Source organism: Falco naumanni, chromosome Z (genome assembly GCF_017639655.2).
Source record: "Falco naumanni isolate bFalNau1 chromosome Z, bFalNau1.pat, whole genome shotgun sequence".
In the NCBI taxonomy this organism is placed as follows: Eukaryota; Metazoa; Chordata; class Aves; order Falconiformes; family Falconidae; genus Falco; species Falco naumanni.
The window spans coordinates 46,763,741-46,785,895 of record NC_054080.1 but is presented as its reverse complement, the minus strand read 5'-3'; the positions used below and the strand labels follow the sequence as shown (position 1 = coordinate 46,785,895).

The 22,155-nt window shown below is 38.5% G+C and overlaps 1 protein-coding gene across 5 annotated transcripts in view; it reads left to right on the top strand.

The window, feature by feature from the left end:
* Positions 1 to 22,155, top strand: part of CEMIP2 (cell migration inducing hyaluronidase 2) — a 58,433-nt gene that overhangs the window by 23,229 nt on the left and 13,049 nt on the right. For 4 of the 5 annotated variants that reach the window (XM_040579401.1, XM_040579398.1, XM_040579400.1 and 1 more), the window contains exons 3-14: positions 2,554 to 2,694; positions 3,213 to 3,774; positions 6,383 to 6,552; positions 7,820 to 8,008; positions 10,853 to 11,022; positions 13,118 to 13,327; positions 13,718 to 13,923; positions 14,503 to 14,572; positions 17,275 to 17,403; positions 19,072 to 19,160; positions 21,080 to 21,211; positions 21,692 to 21,727. In XM_040579401.1, the coding sequence (XP_040435335.1) occupies positions 2,554 to 2,694; positions 3,213 to 3,774; positions 6,383 to 6,552; positions 7,820 to 8,008; positions 10,853 to 11,022; positions 13,118 to 13,327; positions 13,718 to 13,923; positions 14,503 to 14,572; positions 17,275 to 17,403; positions 19,072 to 19,160; positions 21,080 to 21,211; positions 21,692 to 21,727 (2,104 nt within the window). Of the gene's footprint in view, positions 1 to 2,553; positions 2,695 to 3,212; positions 3,775 to 6,382; positions 6,553 to 7,120; positions 7,194 to 7,819; positions 8,009 to 10,852; positions 11,023 to 13,117; positions 13,328 to 13,717; positions 13,924 to 14,502; positions 14,573 to 17,274; positions 17,404 to 19,071; positions 19,161 to 21,079; positions 21,212 to 21,691; positions 21,728 to 22,155 lie in introns of those variants that run through there. The other variant, XM_040579402.1, reaches the window with a different exon arrangement.

Below are 22,155 nucleotides of genomic sequence, written 5' to 3'. Positions count from 1 at the left end.
TTGTGCTGCAGGGTCAGGATGACAAGCTGTGGAGGTTTTCAGGGAAAAGTTCTTCTTGGCCTTTCCAGCTCTCAGCTGGAGCTTACCCAGGGTAAACAGGATCCTCAGAAAATTTAGCTGCCAAACTGTGATAAACTTCTGCTGAGCATAATATAACACTGATAACTTTTTCCCAGAGGCCTTAAAAACTCCAGACTTGGTGGCTAACCAGGTAGAAAGCAACTATTTAACTATGTCTTGAGAACTGTTTCCTGCCTTTTCTCCTGCCAAATTTCGTATCTTTGCTCCAGCATGTGGAAGGTTTTAGAAGCTGGAATTTTTTTGGGGCTTTGGGGTGTTCTGGTTGGGTTTTGGGTTTTTTTGGCAGGGTGCTTTTTGTGGGTTTTGTTTCTCCACCATTTGTAAAACTATCACTTCCTCCCCTGCAACTCCATTAGAAACAGCTAAACAATTTCTTTTTCTTAAGGAGAGCTGACCCAATTTTACAGAAATGCTCTGAAGCAGAAGTTTGACTTGAAAAATTTTCAACACGAGTGGTTAAATTTGGCAAGGCCCTAACTACCTAATGTTTTCTGGTCTATGCTTCAGTTTCCATTTAATCTTGACTGCAGAGGCAGTGACTGTGATCTGTAAAATCTAATCAGTAATTTTGGAGGTAACATATGGTGAAGCATTAAATACTTGATGTCTCCCTGCACCCTACTGCAATTGCTAAGGGGGAATTTTGAAATACTTTTGCCAAGCACATCTGATCTGCTTGCCAGTAAGTTGATCCACTGTGCTTCAGAAGCATGCTTGCATTACGGGAGTGCCTATTTCTGATGCTGATGGCTTCCTTGCTAGATTGTAATGTACAACAGATTTAAATACTTTTTTTTATTTCTGAGTTATTGTGCTATACCTCTTCTTTCTGACTCAACAGAAAAATTTACAGTTACTAGGTCTTTTCTGTGAATCACACTAAGCAGAAATCATCAGGTTGTTGACTCGTGGTTTCCCCACGTTGCCCTTTGCTACTAGCCAGTAAATAACATGTTTCTTCACAGTGCTTGTGTGTGTGGTGTCTGGGGAAGAGGGTTTAGTGACTCTGCATGAGTCAGGCAGTAGATGCGTGTTTATCTGGTGAGTGCTCAGCAGTCTTGCTGATAGCAATTCTTCTTGCTTTTTGGCTTTTCCTCTGTTAAATTTCATTTTCTAAATGCTGTCGTCTTAGGATCCCCCTGAAATATTTTCCTTTCATGTTTATATCGCTACTTGGATACCTTTTGCCCGTACGCAGTTCTGTTGGTTTTTTTCCTACTGGTAGTCAAATCTTGGTTTATGTGGGTTTCCTGAGTTGGAAAGGATTTGAAATGTGGAGAGTAACACCAAAGGAAAAACATTTCGGTTGGCAAAACTAAAACTGCCTGGCTTTTAAATTCATGGGTAGGTTTCACTTTCTTTAAATTTTGCAAGAATGGGCTATTTCTAATAGCTTTTTGCCTCCAAAGTTCCATTGCAGGTGTGTGGGTGTTTTTCTCCAGAAGATAAGATGTAAAAAAGCTATTTTGACTGTTACTCTCGGGTGGGCTGCTAGCCTGTTTATCTTGGCATCTTTTTGGTTGTCTTTTTCTTAAGAAAAATATTTTCTGTCTGACTTCCCTTTGAGTAAGAAAATCGAAGAAGTATACTTTCTATTTCTGTTTTTATAGTGTGCCTATGCTGCTGCATTGCTCAGCTGCTTTAAAGATGTGTGTGTTGTAAATACTACATTGCTATAACTTCAGCTGAAATCACACAACCCTGTCACTTCTTGCTGCTGCTTCTCCTGTTCTAGCCTCATACTGTGGTGTTCTTGCCTGTGTTCTGCCAGACCTTCAGCAGGGATTGCGTGTGTCTGCTCTTGTGTGGCTTGTAGCCTGATACTTAAGATGACTTCCCGAGGAGTACAAACTATGAGTTTAGACCTAGGAAATTGCTCAAACCACTAAGGTATAAGGTATTGCACTAAAGGTACTGAGGACATTGTCCCACTTTACCCCTTACCTGCAAACCTACACTGAAAGAAGTGATTTGTCTGCTTATAAGCAAGAAGAGATCAGCCTTTTTCACCCAGGGAGAGACCTTGAGGGAGGGGAGATACTTAGATGCTTGACAATCATGTTAGTTGGACTAAGTAGGTGACCCAGGGCATCCAGTGCTCAATGTGACTGCTGTGATCTGAGTTTTTCCCAATTAATTCTCTTCTACTGGAGGTGATGTAGAAAATCTCAAAAAAAAAAATAAAATAATCAGATGGACTTCAAAAGAATCTGTTGTCAACAGTATATATTGACAGGTCAGCCTGGCCATCAGTAGCTTAGTAAGAATGCCTTCACACCCTTGGCAGGTGGCTGCTTCTTGGCTGCTCAAGTACAAACGGCAGCATCACTGGCTGCAGTATTGTAACCACAGAAGGAGGTGGGAATCCTTTGTGGGTGGCTGACTCTGCTTTGCTTGTGTTCATGCTAATGCTGCCTTGATTAGTGTGACAATGCTTGTTTTTTAAAAGCTGAATATCGCATTGTATTGCAGAGAATTGTCCTGATCAGAATCCTCGTCTTAAAAACTGGAACCCTGGAAAAGATCCTGAAAAGAGAGTGTTTATCAAAAAAGGGGATTTGTTTCGTCTGAACTCAGATGCTACAGTACACTCTATAGTTATACAGGATGGAGGTATGAAATAGCAAGATGAACATCATGCTTCGGTTTACTGTATGGCTTTTACTTCCGTGATTACATGAAAAATGTGGTGGAATTTTATGTTGCAGCTTATCGACCAGTTCCCCTGCTTTTACTTTTCAGCCTGCTACCAGACTGGGAATATCATTAAAATGATGAATGAACACTGTAGGGTCTTTTCAGTGGAGCATTGTTGTGGTTTTCTGTAAGATATAGTAAAACAAGACTTGTGTAGTAGCCTTCTTTGTACAAGATCTGATTGTGACTATGGTATGTTAGTAATTCTACCAAAACAGCAGAAAAAATTAGAAATAAGCCGGCCATATTCTTAGAAAGATAAATCACATTTGGTAGGAGTATCTTTCCCAAATAAACATATATAAGAGTGTAGCAGCTTAACACATAGGTGTGGAAAATAAGTCTATTTATGTTGTTGTTCTTATTGCAGAACTTGGTTCTTTGAATCTATCTGCATTTCGCTTTGACCTGCAGAAATATTGCTTTTCCTTTAGGGTTACTTGTTTTTGGTGATGATAAAGAAGGTTCTAAGAATATTACCCTGAGAACTCGATTTATCCTGATAAAGGATGGTGGAATGCTTCATGTTGGAGCAGAGAAATGCCGCTATAAATCCAAAGCAACTATTATTTTGTATGGGAAGTCAAACGAAGGTGCTGATATGCCAGAATTTGGCAAAAAATTTATCGGTGTGGGCCCTGAAGGAACCCTGGAGTTGCATGGGCACCAGAAGTTATCTTGGACTCTTCTGTCAAAGACTATGTATTTCTCAGGGCTGGCCTATGGTAATTACACATTCAAAAAGAATTTTTCCCGAGGACTAAATGTGAGAGTGATTGATCAGGACACAGCAGAGGTTTTGGAAGTGCTGAAGTTTGATACTCATGAATTTGCAGAAGACAGCTTGAAGCTCCAGACCCTACTGAAAAATAGAAGTCCTGGTCGCATTGTTGCTATTGCTGTAGGAGATTCAGCTGCTAAAAATCTACTGGAGGAAACCAGAGTGACTATTCAAAACCTTCTGGGAAGTAAGTTTGTCAGAGGATTAAGTTACAGGTAAGTAACTTATTTTCCCTTTTGTGCTGAATAAAGATTAGGTACAGATTTCTGCTACCTTTGTGGGTTTCATTAAACTTTGACCATGTCTGCTCTTAAAAGTTTTCAGAGGATTCTTGGTGTTGTATGTAGTACTGCAGTAGTAGTATTCAGCGTGCAATATTTTGATAGTGCAGAGACTGATAGTTACAGGTATCTGTGTGATAGACTTTATTACTTATTACTTGCTCTCTTTCACTGTTCTTTACAGAAATTAAAACTGGGTGCAGCAAGGACTTTTTTCTCATTCAAACACACAGACAGAAGACAGTTTCTAGGTGAAGCTTTTAATGCGTATGACTTTGGAGGAGCAAGGAATGTCAAGCTAGAAAGTGAACACAGGGAAGGGATGCTAATCCTGTCTATCATACAGCATCTTACTCATACCTGTGCACTGCTGACATGAAAGTATATTACCCCTCCACTGATTCTGCAAGGGAACTGACCTGTAAAATTTTTTTGTTGTGGAAGTTACACTTGTCAGGTGTTTCTGTATCTCTTGACCATTCTTTTATTGGTTGGGGTTTGGATGGTGGGGGAATTGAAGAGGTATAATATGAATTATTAAAGCAGGAAACTTCAACTGCTGTGCTGTTCATCTAGTTGTTGGAAATGTCTTTTCGTAGTGTGTGTTCTGAACTGGGCTTTGTGCTGCACAGGATTAGCAATACAAGTGAAAGGGACACCAAGTCTCCTGTCAGTCTGTTCCTCAGCTTCCATTAAGATGGAAGTTGCAAAACCTGTTTCTGTTTTTCAGTATTTTCCAGGAAATCAATTGCTTATTTTTTCCATTCTATTCTTACTCCTTACTGTCCCCCAACGTCTGGGTTCCAGTTATTTTCCTCTCTCAGCACTGGCAGCAGCAGGCTGGGGCGTCAGTCAGGATGGCATGTTCTGACCTCGGTTCCCGTCAGGAGCACCTTTGTGTCACTGACTGTGTAAGTGTGTGGTCATGGGATGGAAAGCTTGCAGCGCTGCCTGTGAAGCAGTTAGCTCAGAGGTGCTGAGACCTGGATGTCCTGTAATAGTTACCACCTTGTGAAAGCAGTGAAGCCCGTGAGGAGGTTATTCAGGTCACTGTGCAGCCAGCCCCAGCATGACCTGGAGGTGTTGTGTCTGGTGTTCATCTCTGCCCCTGACCTCCATGCTGGTGTGTCTGAAATGAGGAACTTACTCGGCCTGCGGCTGGGAAGAAGCAGCTTTTCATCCTTCTCTACTGAACTGATTCTTGTCTGTTTTCATTAGTTGGTAGGGGCTCCAAGCATGTAAAATTGTCTTGTTCTGCTGTGGAAGACAGGCGAGAAGCTCTCCCCAAGCCCTCACTGAGGAAAACCAGGGTCATTTTGTTGGACCTGTAAAGCTAGTGAGGGTGATTTTGGCATGGAGATGAATACTGTATTACACCCCTCGCACCTTCTGCCTCTTCCTGCAAAATAGCATACATTAAAATATGTTGATAGTTATTTTAAATGTCGGTATGTGAGACGTTCAACTTGTTTGCTACTGCTACTGAAAGGCTTGCCCTGTATGCACAGGGGACTGAAATAAAGGCATCTGAACTGAAGGTGGTGTCACTATCTGCCTTTGAATCAGTCATGAGCAACAGACTACAGTCTAGCCAGCTGACACTTTTAATTTGGGGTGAATGATTCAACTTTACTGATGCAAAAGTTTTTGGCTTTTAAATCAATGATCTTGACTGCTTCCTCTGCACACATAATTATGGCGTTGTAGAGCAGTAAAGCACAGCAAAATAGTAGACTTGTGTTTTGAACTTGGTGGTAGCTTTCTGTGGCACGTGATTAGTTTTGTGTTTCCAAAAACTTGGATGCATTGAACAGAGCTGTAGGGATGGGAAGTACATCCAGGACATTTCCCTGTTCCATGCTGGTGCTCAGCCAAGTAGGTGTCCTGCTGAGGGAAGAGCCAGCAAGGACAAAAAGCAAAAATCCTTGGTCTCAGCCATCAGAAACATGGCTGATCCCTCATGCGAAGGTTGGGTCTGAGCATCCTGAAAGATTCAAAAGGTATCACCCATCCAGTACAGTGATCACCAGTGACTGATGCTGGCTGTGTCCATCCTTCTGGGCCTGATGCACATGCGGTCCCCTGGGACTCCCGGCCACTTTGTGGAATACTGCTTGCCATGGCATCGTGACAGCAGCAGGCAACAGCAGGGCCACTGGTGCTTGCTCCTAGTCCTTCTGTGCCCTCGTGGAGCTATTTGGGAGTAGGATCCTGTATCTCTTTTGTCACATGTTTCTTGAAATTTGCTTTTGGGAAGGGTGTATGTTGTTGAATGTTGTATTAAAAATGTATGTGAGAGTCGTCTCCATTAAGAGTTCGTGTATTTGCTAATTTATATACAGGACACCCTGCGTTTTTTAAACCGCATTCTTTTTCAATGAGGTCTACCCATTTTTCTTCTACATTTTGAAGTTATATTTTTAAATCAATTTGAAAGAACAGGGAAAAGATATTTTTTTTTATCTTTGTCTTGTCCTTTACCTGTTTTGGAAGAATTTGTTAAGGACCATTATATTTAAACATTCACTTTTGTTTTTCACAGGCAAGCCTGGGCTTTTGTTGGTGTCATAGGTGGTGGAAATTCTTCCTGTAATGAATCAGTGAGAAACTATGAAAATCACAGCACCGGTGGGAAAGCACTTGCTCAGAAAGAGTTTTTCACAGTGGATGGTCAGAAGTTTGTTGTGAAAGCTTACAGTGAATGGAACGATGGTAGGAAAGTGTTTTGTGAAACCCTGCAGTTGAGGAAGAAGAGAAAATATTGTGTATGCTTTTTTTCACTAGAGCTGTTGTTTGAAATTTAAATTTCAGTGTGCTGCTTTAAGTTTCATTTGTTTATTTTCGTTTTTTCTCTTGCTATGGATGAAGTATGAGGTATGAAGGATGAAGTACAACCTATTTTCTCAATCTATTTGTGTACAGAATGCTAACAGCTTAACTTTAAAAGTCTTCATTTTGGATGTGTTTAGATAGACGTAAGGGTCTTCTAAAATGCTGAAACAGATTTCTTTATTTTTTTTCCTATTAGTAATTTTTCAGTCATGTATGCTGTAAATCTAAGCTTCTGAGATGTTGATGATGATCTTAAAAAGAAAACTTGGTAGAAGCCAAGATAAATGTTTTATTCTTGTTAAAATTTTCTATTACTGTTACTGAACTTTAGGCAAATTTTCTCATACCAAGTTGAATCTGGGTATAAAGAGCCTGGAAGGCCTGTCACTCATTTGCTTTTATCATTTATTTGTTTTTGTATTTAAGATATCTTTGATCTGAGTTTTGCTTTTTATGAGCAGTCATCTATTTCTGGTTCTGGAATTACTAAGCAATTATTTGCCTCACAAGAATTTTTTAAGGTATTCAGATATTTATTTGTTATGTAATTGAGCCATTTGATACTACCCCTTTGCTGTTTGTTATGGCCTGATAAAATGTATAGACTTTTATCTTGGTGAATTGTGGATTTTTGAAATATATCTTCTACTTGCCAGTGCTGTAAATTTAGGGTGAAGAGTTAGCAAGAGCTGCTGAACTTATGCAAATCCATCACAAGGCAGTGAAATGCCATGTGTGTTTAACGTAGCCTGCCAAACTATTTTATTATTTGTCCATAAAAAGGAAGGTCCCTCTACTTTGTTTTGCAAGATCCTTGATTACATCTGTAGAGTTTTAAATGGCAGAAAACAAGTAGATGTAGCTGGACCTACAAATTGATATTGGGGGTGGTGTGGTTTTTTTTTTTAAATTAATAGATTTTTCCTATCACACTTAATTCCATTTCCCCCCATTGTTTTATTTGAGATCCACCAAATAAGTAGGTTGTGATGGTATCTCACAGTACATTTCAGAGCAGAATTGTACTTCAAAGGGCTTTGGAGCTTGTGAAATCTCATACAATTTTTATTTGTATCTTCTTGGAGATGGTTTCATGTGAAGGTCAATATAATCTTATATTGTGTTTACTTTTTTTTTTTTAAATTAGGCGTCCCAATTTCAGGCTTCCAGGTGAAAGCTGTAGGTGGAGTGATACTGAATCTTCTGGATGATGTTAGTAGTTGGGAGCACGGAGACCGTATTGTGGTCGCAAGCACAGACTATTCAATGTATCAGACAGAGGAATTCACTCTCCTTCCCTGCCCAGAGTGTACCAAGCATCAGGTCAAAATCAAAGGTACAAGAGCAGTCATCACTTGAAGATCCTTGTGAAATGCATATTCACAGTAGTACACACTGGGTAGTCCGTTTCGGTGGGAGCAGTAAAGAACAGCCTTTTAACCTATTTCTGTACTGCTTTGTTGACATATACAGGAAGGTGCGCTTCTTGCTATGAAGTTGTTCTGTATAATGTCAAGTCTGCCTCACAGCTTACTATATTAACTTTTCTTTCTCATTTCTTCCCAGGCTTATTGAATGCTTTAGTTTTCTTTCAAGAGGATTATGCTTGTTTTCCTGTGTTGGCTCCTTTCTGTGTTCTCACTAGTTTTTTTTTTGTACGTGCTTGAATGGCTGTAGTGGTCATTACCATTTCCTTTGCCTTCGGTACCCTTCCCATCTTTTGAAGTGTTATCATTATAATATCTTTCTGTTATTAAAAAAAGAGAAAGAAAAAAAGAAGGGAAGTAAAAAGAAAATGGCAATCTTTTGAACCTGTCTTCCCACTCCTGTCCCTCCTTTTCCTCAGTTCCCCCTCCACCCCCCCACCAGCAAAACTGTTATAAATAAGTGGCACTTTGAAGCCCCTGCTCACACAGAACATCCCTGAGTAGTTGCAATCTGTTTTTCCTTTGGGCGTGCTATGTGCAATACGGTCATGCATGTTGTTGACCATTTCCCTTTTTATCATCTGAGTCATTCTGCTTGACTTCATGAGAGCCTCCTGTGGGACTGGCTCCCCAGCTCTGCCCGTGTCTGTTTTTTCCTTCTGCCATTCCATGCCCGCTCTGTGCCAGCGCCCTCCTCCCTGCTGGTCCACCAGCCTCCAGTCTTGAGTTTCCCCTCTTGCTCCCTTATGGTGGGCTCTGGTGTTTGCAGCACAAACTGGTGTTATTTTGCAGTGTTCGTTTGCAGCAGCTGATCAGTGCTCTTCAGAATCTGGGTTTGTCCCATTTGCCTCTGTATGGTGTGACTTCCTCTTCCTCAAACCACTCTTCCTCCATTCTTGGAAGTTTTCTATGAACCCTCAAATTTTCCTGTTCCCCGATGTCTTAAGGGACTCCCAGTTTATATGTCCACTTTGCAGTGCAGTTTTGCATCCCACAGCATTCTTCAGCATGGTTCAGATATGTTTTACTGCATTGTGATGTCCCAGATATGGAAAAAGCATATCTAAGTTCATCCTGTTACACATCAGAGAATACCAGGGTGTGTGAAGCCCCAGAGCTGAATTAGTGCCATCAAGCATGACACAAGCATGGCAATTCCTGGGCAGTATTTTGAAGAGCAAGATTAACTTGAAAGTCGCAGTACAAAGTTTAAGAAGGTTTCTGTCACCACTGAATAATTTATGTGCAAACTTTGTTTCATCTAGAAATCATGTACTGTGAAAAAGCAGCTGCTTTTAAAGGATTTAAGATTTACAATATGGCATAAAATACAATCTTGGCTTTTTTTTTTTTTAAATAAATGCTATCTGAAATATATCTATATATATATCTTTTACAGATGTTAAAGGAGATGAGTTAGCCCATCTTCTTTTTTTCACCCCCAATATCAAGATTCCTTTGTCATAGTAATGGATACTGTTTAAAAAAAATCCCCAAACCAGCCTATATATTTGTTCCACAAAGAATGACTTTTCTGTAGAATGGCACCCTTGTCATGTTGAAGAACTCACAGTCTTGAAATTATTTCTTTTACTTTTTGATGAGTTTTTTAGCTATATTGGCCTGCTTTGTAGTAAGGAAACTAAAAAGTATTGTTTTGTAGGAGTCCTAGTAACTCAGTCTTAGCTTGGTCTATATATGCTAGTTAAATATAGGGGGAAAAAAAATAGGTAAGCCTTCAGGAAGAGGATTGCAATCCCATTTACAGACATCTGTTGTCTTTTTAAATCTTCAACAGCAGGTACAGAATTAAAACTGCTCTTGGTTCTGCCTCGTATTGTGGTGGTAATGACCAGTTTAGGCTTGTATCTTTTGTAAGCTTTGAAGGGATAGCAACAGTGTATTCAGGGAATCAATACATGGAAAAAGAAAAGGGGGTGGGGAATATTTTATTAAAATAAATACATTCTTCAAGATTTAAAGGACCAGATGATTTTCTCAGCTTGTATGGACAGATAAGAAACTGGTTTATTCTTTGGAAAGCCAGTGTAACAACAGAGTATTTTGTTTTCCCTTATTTTACTTTATGCATCTTCAGAATAGCTGTTTAGGAAAGAGCAAATTTAATTAGGAAAGCAAATCATTTTTTCTTTGAGAGAGGTTGAACACATTTTTTCTAAAGGTGTTTTAGCCTCATTTTCAGTTCTTAATTTTTCTTCAGAACAGATTAAGCAGCCAGTGTCGTCTTCTAAAGTAAATCAGCATTTATGTTTCATTAAAAGCTTTCTAGATACATTGGTTTCCTTTTAAACTTTTGGGGTTTATCCATTCTGTTCACAAATGATTGGGCTGAAATTAAGATGCATTTGTAAATAAAACATTGGGATTTGTTTAGGATTAGTTGTCTTACTAAAATGAAAAATACATAGACGGTAGTTTGTCATGGAAGGAAACATGGAGTAGCATACTTGATTCGTCATCCTGCAAGATGCTTAACTGTTAATGAGTCAGCCACCATCTGGAAGGGGGAAATTCGCATGGTGTCAGCTGGGTTAGTGTTTATAGTCTTTAATAGTTATGCGCTTTTTGTTTGTCATAGCATAAGAAAAGCTAAGAGAGAACATCACGTTAGGGTATTAGAACGCATGGAGTTTGTTGCTGTGATTAACTTGCTCATATAAAATAAGTCAGTTTTGTTTTTAACCAATGACAACTCTTCCCCACCCCCACCCTTCAAAATTGTTTTTGGACAGAAACTCCTCAGTTTCCTCACATTGGAGAAGTTATCGATGGAGTGGACATGAGGGCAGAAGTTGGAGTTCTTGCAAGGAACATTTTAATCAAAGGGGAGACAGAAAATACCTGCTATCGTGAAAAGGAGTGTCAGTTCTTCAATTACGATACATTTGGTGGACACATCAAGGTCTGAAAAACATTTTAAAGTAGCTTTCTGTTATGTAAAGGCATACTGAGGACAAAAAGGTTAATGCTAAATTTGGAGTGATTTGAAAAACTAAAGAACCTGAGTTCATACACTTGCTTTGTGTCAAAATGACTTAGTTGTCAGCTTTGCCAAAATTAGATTTAACTCATCAAGACTTAGTCTGCAGAATTGGAGGAAGGGATATCAATGCATAAATGTTGTAGGAGTGTCCAGCACATATTACTGTGTTGTGTGGCAGGGATTAAACCTTACAAGTGATGTCCATTCATGTTCATCCTGTAATATTACAGAGTAAAGTTTGATATCTCTTTTCTCTGTCTTCCCTCCTTCCACTGCCTTTCTCCCTCCCGCAAATGATGTGTGTTGCATCCTGGAGATCTGCCTCATCTGAAACTGTGCACTAGAGAGGCACAGAGAGGAGAGAAACAGAGTTGGACGCTGGTGGCTTGTTATTTATTTATTTTTTTTAATTGAAAGCACTACAGTTATGTAAAGGAAATTGCTTCTAATTTCTTGCATTACTATAAAGAAAGCTGAGAGGAAGTATTATAGAAACTAATAGTTGAACTCATACTCACTTATGTTTTTAGATGAAAGGATCGAGCAGCAGTGTGTCAGCTCTTCACAGTCACTGGAGAAGTCTGATGCCTTGTATTTTAAATGCAAATTTATTTGTTCTTATTATGTGCTGGTCACAGTTTAAATCTCTCTTTCTAATACAGTTGGATGCAGATTTTAATTTTATAGTGGGGGACATAACAGTGGGAAGGAAAATATGCCCTTCCCCTACTGTGTGGCAGCTTTTGTTTTGTGGAAGAGAAGTAGGTGGGCCCAAGGCACTTTTTTGTGTTTGAGGTAGTGTAATGAAAGAAGATAACGGCAAGCTGTGAATCTTGCAGACCGTGACCTTGATTTGATTGCCAGAATAGCACAAATACAGTAGACCCCTCAGATGTCTGGAAGATAGAACAGAAAGCATTTTGAGTCATCAGAGTTGTTAAACTGTTCCCAGGAGACCGTGAGAGTAGCTGCGTGTCTGCTGCCAAGCCTAGACTTAAGCACTAAAAGCATTTTCAGCTTATGCTAATCTTGTGTGCTCAAGCAGAGGGAGCCTAGGCACTAGCAACTGTTAATGGCCTCAGGGGTTTTGATCATCTTGGATTTTCTACTCGTCACTGGGACAGTAGCATAAAGGAGGCTTGGTGGCAGTGAGGAGAGGCACTGGTTTGTAGTTTTATGACTATGTCAGTGATTTTAAATGTTAAGAGTTGGAGATCTCAGGGATGCCTTGTTTTGACCATTCCTCTTAGGAGTGCAATTAGAGGAGGAGGAAAAAATGATCCATATTACTAATATCCCTAGAGGACAAAGTACATGTGAAAATGGTTATTTTTTTATAAATACCCAGTACAGGTAAGTTAATGAAGTGCTGGGGAGGGTTCAAAGACCAGAGCAATTCTTGGAGGTGCATGGTGATAGGACAAAAAGCAATGAGACCAAACTTCAACAAGGCAAATTCTGCTTAGATACCAGGAAGATGAAAGGGAAGAACCAATAGATGTCATACAAGCGTCTCTGTGGCTGGAGATATTCCTTGGGCAATGTGCTGAGCAGCTGTCTTTAAGCTGACCCTGTACTGATCTGGTGATTGGACCAGGTATCTCAACAGGTTCCTTTGAATCTATTATTCTGTGATTTTATGATGGTACAGCTACAGTCTAGACAGGCCCTGTCATGGCTGATTTCAGTTTATTTGTACGGTGTGTGGTTATATGTAAAGAGCGTTTCACATGCTAGCTGTAAAGACCAAACAGTAAAGCATGGCAGCATGTCTGGTGAAAAATTGCTCAGTTTTGGCCACATGGAGATTTAGCTTTTATGCTTATTTATGAAGGATGCTGTTTTGTAAGGCAGGATATAGAGCCAGACAGTAAAGATTGTTCTTATATTTTGTTGGCGTATGGTAGCTATGCACCTCTAATTTTTGTACACCTGGTATAGATGTATCAACTTAAATTTCCTTTGGTTAAAAAGCAAACGTTGATTATTCATTCTGTACTTCTCATATTTTTAGATTTTGAAAAATTTTACATCTGTTCATCTCTCCTATGTGGAATTGAAGCAAATGGGACAGCAGCAGATTGGAAGTTACCCTGTTCACTTTCACCTTTGTGGGGATGTGGATGAAAAAGGAGGTTATAATTTTAAGACTTACCTGGAAGGTCTTTCCATTCATCACTGCTTTTCCAGATGTGTGACTGTTCATGCAACTAATGGCTTGCTGGTAGGTAAAACATACTGTGGTGAAGTAAATGCTGTAAAGAGCATTCAGAGCAAAAATAGTCCCCTCCCTTCACATTTAATGCTTGGCAATGCTTTTTTTTTTTTTTTTTTTTTTTTAAATTGCAACAAATAAATGAAAAAACGCAAACAGTAGTTTATTTTGAACAGATTTCACTGTTCTGTTTTTTTCAGATCTTCCAAGACAGCTAAGCTCTCCAGACATGGTAGTGTGTTTATAGGGGATAAATAAAACTACACTTGGATTGTCTGAACTGCTGATAGTGAAGCTTCACTCTGCAGCTGTGCCAAGATAGTAAAACTAGATGGTACTTGTCAAATAAATCTCAGTGAATGCTATTGGTACTGACCAAATGAACTTGTTTTTCTGCAGATAAAGGACACCATTGGCTATGACACACTAGGTCACTGTTTCTTCACAGAAGATGGCATTGAGCAGAGGAATACTTTGTTCCACAACCTTGGGCTAGTCACAAAACCAGGCACTCTTCTTCCTACAGATAGAAACAGCAGCATGTGTATTGGTATTAGGGATAAAGTGTATGGAAGTTATGTCCCAGTGCCAGCCACAGACTGCATGTGAGTATTTTGTGGTGATAAAGTAAAACAAGTCAGCTGCAGCAGTTAAACTGCTGATGGGAACATTTTTATGTATGATCTAATGAATGCAGACACCTGAACTGTAGTTCATATAGTAGGGGTATTAAAAAAATAAATTTAAAAAATCAGTGTTTAGTCTGCTATTAAAGAAAAAAATCAGTTGTTTTGTAGGAAGATTGTTGTTTCTTATGATACTTGTTCAACAGACTTTTAAGGCTGCATCTTCTGTGTAAAGGCATGCACGGTCTCAAGTTGTCAGTGTTAGTTTTTCTGCATATTGCTAACCTCTGGTAGAAGCTTAAAACAATTTATCGTTGCAGGGAGTATCTGAACAACATGAAATAAAATACTGTGCATTGAACTAAGAAAATAAGCATTTTTGACTTCTAAATGTGGGGGGTTCTGTGATTTTTTTTGTTTTTTTTTTTTAATTTCATGTGCGAAGTAGTGACTTCAGCCATCACTTTAGCTTTTTCTGATGTGCTTATTATGAAGGGGAGATACTTCTGTAGGAGCTAGAGCTTTTCCATAATAACTTCTTTCTGAATAATATTTCAGGGCAGTTTCAACATTCTGGATTTCTCATCCCAACAATCATCTTATAAATAATGCAGCAGCAGGTTCACAGGTGAGGCATATGGATGTAATTCAACACAAACTACTCATGCCACTGGTGTTTGTAAACCTGTAACATTTATACTGCCGAAAATACATACATATTTCTTTTTTATGTATGAATATGTTATGTTTGGCAGTATATTGACATTACAAGTGCAGGGTTTGTCTAGGTATGCATTTAAGAGATGCCAGAAATCTTTGTTCTGACTGGAACAGAGGAGTTTTCTTCCTCTGTAGTTAATAGACCTGACAATAATGTCCATGTATGTATGTATGTAGAAATAAATCGTTTTATTTCCAAAGAACTAGTGCATTTCGTATTAGGGCTGTGGTATTTTCTGTAGCTTGTCAGGAGTTTACTGTGTAACTGTTCTGCAAGATTTGTCTTCATAGCTGTAGTCACTGGAGAATGAAAAATTACTGTAAAAAAATGTTCATTGTGTAAGAAAGAGCTAAACCACTTTTATTGTCAGTCATTAGTCATTTGTTTCCCATCAGTGACTGCTGGTATGTTTTCACTTGTTGTGAACCTTATATTAGTGCAAATCTCTTGTCACAGCTGCTTGTGAAGTAAATCTGAAGTGGGCTGGAGTCTATTCTACTTCTGCATTGAATGAGAGGCTGAGATGAGCGTGGTTTTGTGTGGGTTTTCCTGAAGACATCAGTGGGAATGGAAGATAGGAAGGATTCTTGTGGTTTCAAAGGCTCCAGTGCTAGACGTAGACTATGAGTTGTGTCAGTGTGTTCTTAGGCACCCAATAAGTAATAAACTGTTATTGAGAGAACAGGATTCAAAATATTTAAATGAGTTTAAATACCTAGAGTATAAAAAAATTTAGAAAATTTTGTTTGGCTTTTTGTGTCAGCCAGCTTTTTTTTTTTGCCTTTTTTTTATTGACAAACTCTTCTGGCTGACTGTCTACCACTAGGAAGGATCTGGACACACTTATGAAATCAATTTTTCTCTTCCCCATGTAATGTCCTCCCATTTTGCCTGCTTTATGTAATATATCTTCACCTTGTTTTAGCATTGCAAGCTAAGTTAAAAGAAACAGCTTCCTTGATCTGGTGCTTAAAACCTGAAAGGTCTTTTTCTACCTACAGAGTGTATCCCAGTAAATGTCACTTCCTTTTGTTACCAGAATGTGCATGGTCAGACTAAGCATGTATGTTACGAAGTTTTGCTGCTCTTGCATGGATGTAAACACATCAATATAAAGGGACTACAGCTTATGTTTCAGAAACAGAATCAATAGAATATTTTAGGTTGTAATACTTAACGGTGTTGGTGCAAACTCTGCACTGTAGAGCTTTTGCTGGTATAAAGTAGTAACAATTCACAAGCAAACAAAATAATTCCATTGCCCTCCCACCCCCTGCAGCTCCTTCATGGCACAATGAAGCCTGTTGTAAGCTTCATAGATGTTTCTTTTATTGGAGCTGTAGCGAGGGGAAGGGGGGCAGGGAACTTTTAATTTTTCTGAATCCTTGCAAGTACTTAAGGAGCTTTTAAGTTTATTAAACTTTTCCAAGCATCAGGATGTGTTTTGGAAAAAAATTACTTGAGTCTGCCAAGCACAGAGCTGTATTTAATTATATGTGAAGTAATATTTTGGTATTTTTATTAATGGAACATCCACATTTTCTTTGGAATTGTTAATCACCAGAAATGTCAAAGTGTGTCATCACCATGGATGGGAATATGTTACAGAGAAGCAGAATTTCCAGGACTCTTGGAAAATGAGTCTATTCTCAGAGTGAAATGCGTGAACTCTTCTAAGCTGGCTTAAAATTGGCTTTATCCACGTTTCTTGAACAGGAGGATAATGATGACTATTTTTCATGAGATGGAACACTCTGTATGCAGTGTTTCTTTACCTACTGTTTAACCCTTTGATGTGCCTTATAAAATAAAAAAATAATTGCATGAAGGCATAGAGCATGTGGTCAGGCATATTTTTTCATGTTTGTAGGTATCTGCTGTGCAGCTGCTGTCATGATGCCACCTCTAGTGAACCAAGATATGCTTGAAAGGGGAACTTTTGGGTCTCACTTAGCAGATAAAGAGCAGGGATGTTGAAGAAGTAGAGAAAATGAACAGATGCTGAAATTATTACTGCATGTTATTGGCACAGTGCTCTGCAACTGGCCAGACTTCTTGATGTGCTTTTTTCCCCTTCTGAAAGCTTTTGTGTGTTTTTTGGCTGTGTCATTAAATTCTGATGTAAGCAGAAATGAACAAACCTTAGTCAGATTGTAACAGTAAGGAGGAGAGGAGGGGCTTTGAGTATTTTACTGTAAATGGTATTATTTATTATAAACAAAGGAAGATCAAGTGCGTGTGATGAAATATAACTGAAATGCAAAAATTACATTAACTCTGACACTTTTCTGGTTTGAATTATTAGAGGATCTTAAATGTGTGGTGTTACATGGCTTCATTGAGAAGCAGAACGCTTCTTAGTGCATATTATGCACTAGACTATAGCCTTTTGCAAACTTCTACTTTCTTACTAGGCAGTTGTTTGGAGACTTTATTTTGAAAAATATATTCCATTGGGCACAGTTGGTTTGGGACACATTCTTATTTGCTTCCTTACTTAAAATATCCAGGTTCAACTTAGCATACACTTATTTTGTAATTAGATCCACCAGCACTGATAGTAGTATCACACTCACTTACAAGGAATGTCATTCTCTCCTTACTTGCAGGATGCTGGAATATGGTATTTGTTCCACAGGGTTGCTACAGGAGATTCTCATAGTTTAGCCATTGAAACCAAGTCAGAGCTTACACCCCTAGGAATCTTCTATAACAACAGAGTTCATTCTAATTTTAAGGTAATGTATTGCCTCATTAAAAAAATAATTAAGTTATTTATTTGTAACTATCCTATAATAGGACTTTTTAGGTCTGTTTACATTTTGAGCTGGTTGGGTGAGGGCTTCATGCTGTTTGAACCATGTGATTCTCTCTAGGTATTGGAGAACAGTGTATATTCAGCATGTGTATAGTTTCTTGCCACATTTCAAGTATTTGCTGTGTTTAATAGCCTCATAAGGCACAAACAAGATCAATTAATACTTCTAATGAAATACATTTTCTCAGAAGTAGCATTTCAGATGCTACTCTATTACTGATGGCATTGTTTGCTACACTGAAGAAAGCTGACCCTTGGAGCATCAAAGTTGATTACAGTTGTGATTCATCTAAGAGCTTCCTGGGGTAGCTGTGACTTGTTTCTGAGTCTCTAATATACAGTAACTCAGGTGTTTGCACATGGTGGCATGGTCTCTGACCAGACATTAAGCTTTGAGGTTGCCTTCAGGAGCCTGGCCAATGGCAACATTTTTTTTTGAGGAGATTTCTCAGCCTAGATACAGGCATTCAGCATCGTTTTATTAATGTGACTTTCTCTTTTCCACATTCAGCTAAGTGAAGTTAGAAGTCCTTAAATCAATGATTTTCATTTGGAATCTAGCTGCTCTGTGTGTGTGTGTTTGTGCATATATAATATAAAAATATAATGACATTTAAAAATCCACCTAACTGTGAATATTTATTTGTGTTTAAAGTTTGCCTGATAAAGTTCAGGAACACTATTGGATTTTATTTTTTTTTTCCCCCAAGTGAAACTGACTTTACTTGACAGTTGGGTGTCTGGGATACTAAGAAATGATGCACTGTTTTATGTAGCATTTAAGTAGTGTTAATGGTGTGTTTGGAACTATGGAGAATTTGTTCAGATTGGAACTAAAACAGACTGAATGTAGAAGTGCATTGTAAAGAAAAGAGTTTCAGCTGTATGACTAGTATTATATTTAAACAAGAGTAGCAGTTTGTGTGCTAAAATTACATGTTAAAAAGAGCGAACTACTAGCAGGTCTGAGGATCTACACCAGTAGGAGCACTCAGGTGTAATCATAATTAGGATCAGAGGTGAAAGTAGCTGCAGGTAATTGTATATGTAATTCAGCTTAAACAAATGCTTCCCTCTGCTTCTGTTTTCTCAAGTAAATTATTTTACGCTGGATTATAGAGTTTTAAGTTGATGAATCTTGGGCAAAAATGAGCTTCAGTGGTGAAGGTAGTCTAATTTTAAAGTGAAACACAAAGCATTTTTCACAGTGCTTTTTTATTTGGTTTTGGTTTTTTTTCAGTTTGTGGCAATATTTTGAATTCACCACAAGATTGGCTTCCAGATTTTCCAGAACAGCATCTGGAAATAAGTATAAAACATTAGTTAGATGTTGTGAAAGAAATCTGAAATGAACTTTAATAATTTGCCATTACTTTTTTTTTAAGTCCTCGACAATTCTTTTCCTCTGCCCAAATAAGCATACACAGATGCTGTTTTTTCCTTAGAGAGTATGTCAATTAAGGGCAAAGGGAAAGATCTGAATTTCTAATACATGTATTGAATGCAATGTAAAGTTTAAATTAATAAAAAAAAAATGTTTACTTTGTCTTCAGTTTTGGGTAGTATGAATTTTCTTTGCTTGTTTCAGGCTGGTTTATTCATTGATAAGGGTGTTAAAACAACTAATGCTAGCGTTGACGATCCCAGAGAATATCTTTGTTTGGACAACAATGCAAGGTAAAGGATATTGTCTTTCAAATGAGTGAAAAATGACAAATTTCTGAGATAGCTCTTACATTCACATGAGCAAAACATTTTTTAAAACAATACAACTATCTGTAAATAATAACTGAATAATAAGTCCATATATATTATTTTCCCTCAGTAATTCATCTGTTTTGGGAACAACAGAGCGTGGTGTGCCTTAAAGGACTTGCTGTTTCTTCTGAGCACTTGCTCAGGGTACTTTTCAGCCTCTTAAAATACATTGTTTTAAATGTGTTCTACAGTCATGCTTAAAGTATTTTCTGGAATTGATGCTGAAAGTACAGTCTTACTTTAAAATCTGCTTATAACAATAAGTAATTGTTTAAAAAAAGGCTTGATAGAGCCAAGTAATACATCCACTTGCCTTTCTTACTGCTGAATGCTTCCTGTTGTATGTTCCAGACTTTGAGATCTTAGCTCGGTGGTACATTTTTACTGAAGGTTATTTGCAGAGATAGTACAACCAACCACACTTCTCACTTTGTAAAAGGAAGAAAAAAATAATGGGAGAGTCTAGGAAAATTCCAGGTTATATTGTGCCTTGTTAGTCTTGTCCTGATCTTCAAATAAAATAGCCTGGGATAGTGGTCAATTTACAGTATTGGATAACTGTACCCATCAATACTTTATTGTGACAGCTAAGCATTAAGACTGAAAATAACAGTTCATAAGATCATTTCTGAACGACTTGTGTTTAGGGTGAGGATAGTTAAGTGACAGTTGCCAGATGCAGAGAGGAAAGTTCCTGATTTTGGTGACACTCGAAATGTCATGATTTGGAAATGAAGTCGCTAGTTCAAAGCTTTGACAGAAAACCCATATAACCTTCTGGATTACTTCAGTCATAACAGGTAGTCAAAAGGAAGGTAGGAGGGGCAGAATGCCCTGTGAGAACCTGTAGTGTCTTGACAGGGTATCAACAGAGGACGCGAGAAATTCAGTGCATGAGATGGGGTTCATGTTTCACAGCAGCCGAAGAGGTAATGAGGCACTCTGTAACTACATGAGGCCACTAATCGTACGTGAAACCAAACTGGAGGGGTTTAAATGTTAATCGAGGAGCCTGAGACTGTCAAAACCAAACATTCACATGTTCTCCTCATCCTCTACTTTTAGGGGGTGAGGTGGGAGGCAGGCAAAGGGCAGATCCACATTAGAGTGCATTATGTACCTTCACCCACTCGAGATGCATTTTTGTAATTTTTTTTTTTTTTTTTTAATGTATTACTTTTTCTCTGGGCAAGTGAAAGCTTCTACCAGTCTTTAATCCTGCTGTCTAAAATAGACTCCAGCCATAATGTACCAGACCATCTTGGTAGCAGTGCAGAGTGTCTGGGTTGGAATAGAAAAATATCTCAGGTGTGCTCAAAGAAGAAGCGCTCCTCAACAGCGGGAGTTTGAAAGATTGGAAGGAGCAGTTAAGACAATCCTCCAGCTTTCTTTTGGGCAGTGCATGCCAGCCCTGTGTGTTCTTCCAAGGAGCTTTAATTCCCTCCAACAAACTTTCACATTAATGCTACAGTGCAAGTGGGGAGAAAGTACTTTGGGGAGGACAAAAAAAAAAAAAAAAAAAAAGCAAAAGCAAGCAAAGGATATGAGATGCTGCTAAAGAAAGCTCATGGAGATTGAGCAAAAGACTGTGAGAGTTACTAGTAAAGAGTTTTATGTTCCTGCTTCATTATACTCTGAAGACACTTTTCTATAAATAAGAGAGCTAGAGATGCATCTGGTTTTGACTTCTGTCATTCCAAACAGGAAGCAAAGTGCATTTTGCCCATCAGATGAGCATGAGTGTTTATCTTTCAGGCTCTCTCAGCTCAGCATACAAGACACACGTGTAAAACAAACAGTATTCTTATATGGAGTGTTCGGGTTTTTATCTGTCCCAGGTTTCGACCTCACCAAGATGCAGATCCTGAAAAGCCCCGAGTTGCTGCCCTGATTGACAGATTAATTGCTTTCAAAAACAATGATCATGGTGCCTGGGTCAGGGGAGGGGATATCCTCATTCAAAACTCTGGGTAGGTATCCAGAAGCAAACAGCTGCATGTTGTTTAGAAGTTTCCCCTGAAGCTTTGTTTATGAAAGTGCATTACAACAGTCCTAAGGGAAGATTCATGTATCATGAGGAACTTCACAGTATCTAAACTGCTTTAACACCAGCCCACTATTTCAAATGAAACAAATTTATATGTGATTAGATGAGAACGTGCCTTAACTGACAAAAAGAAACTATGTAATAAAAAGTCTAGAAGCTGTTAGAGATAGTAAATTTATACTGAGGTATCTATGGTTTCCCTGAAGTCTCATGTCCTGCATAAAATATGTAGAAGATTACTTGACTTTTTTTTTAACAGCAATGTTTTTGTAAGAGTTGTGTGGTGATACTGAATTCCATTAATAGAAAAATTCAAGCTTTCTTCAGTGCATAGCAGGATGCACTCTTAGTTTATTGTAGGATAATCCAGAAAACATGACTGAAGCTTTGAACTTTCTTTTAGGTTTGCAGACAATGGAATAGGTTTAACGTTTGCTAGGTGAGTACTTCATGTTAATCACTTCTGGTTTTTCTTGCCTAGAAGCTTATAAAACACACATCTATCAAAATGAACAGGTATACTTTTATAAGCATATAGTTTTGTTTTTGGGCCTCATTCTATTTCCAGTGGTACAGATGATGTTTTAAAGGATGTAGATTGATGCAGCTGCCAAAGCTTGCACTTTAATTCAGCCTGTGCTTGGCTTACACCACATCTTGCTGCCCTTCCACCAGGAGGGTAATGATTACCCCAGTATTTTTGGTATTGTATGGTTCCTTAGGCAGTTTTGATTTTCCTTCTGAACAGTTGAGAGACTAATGGAAAAGGAGATGAACATTTAAGAGGGGGCAGAGTCTAATAAAAAAGAATCAGGTAACTTCGGTAGTAAGCCAAAGTTGCTGCCCTTTAGATTATGACAAACTGGT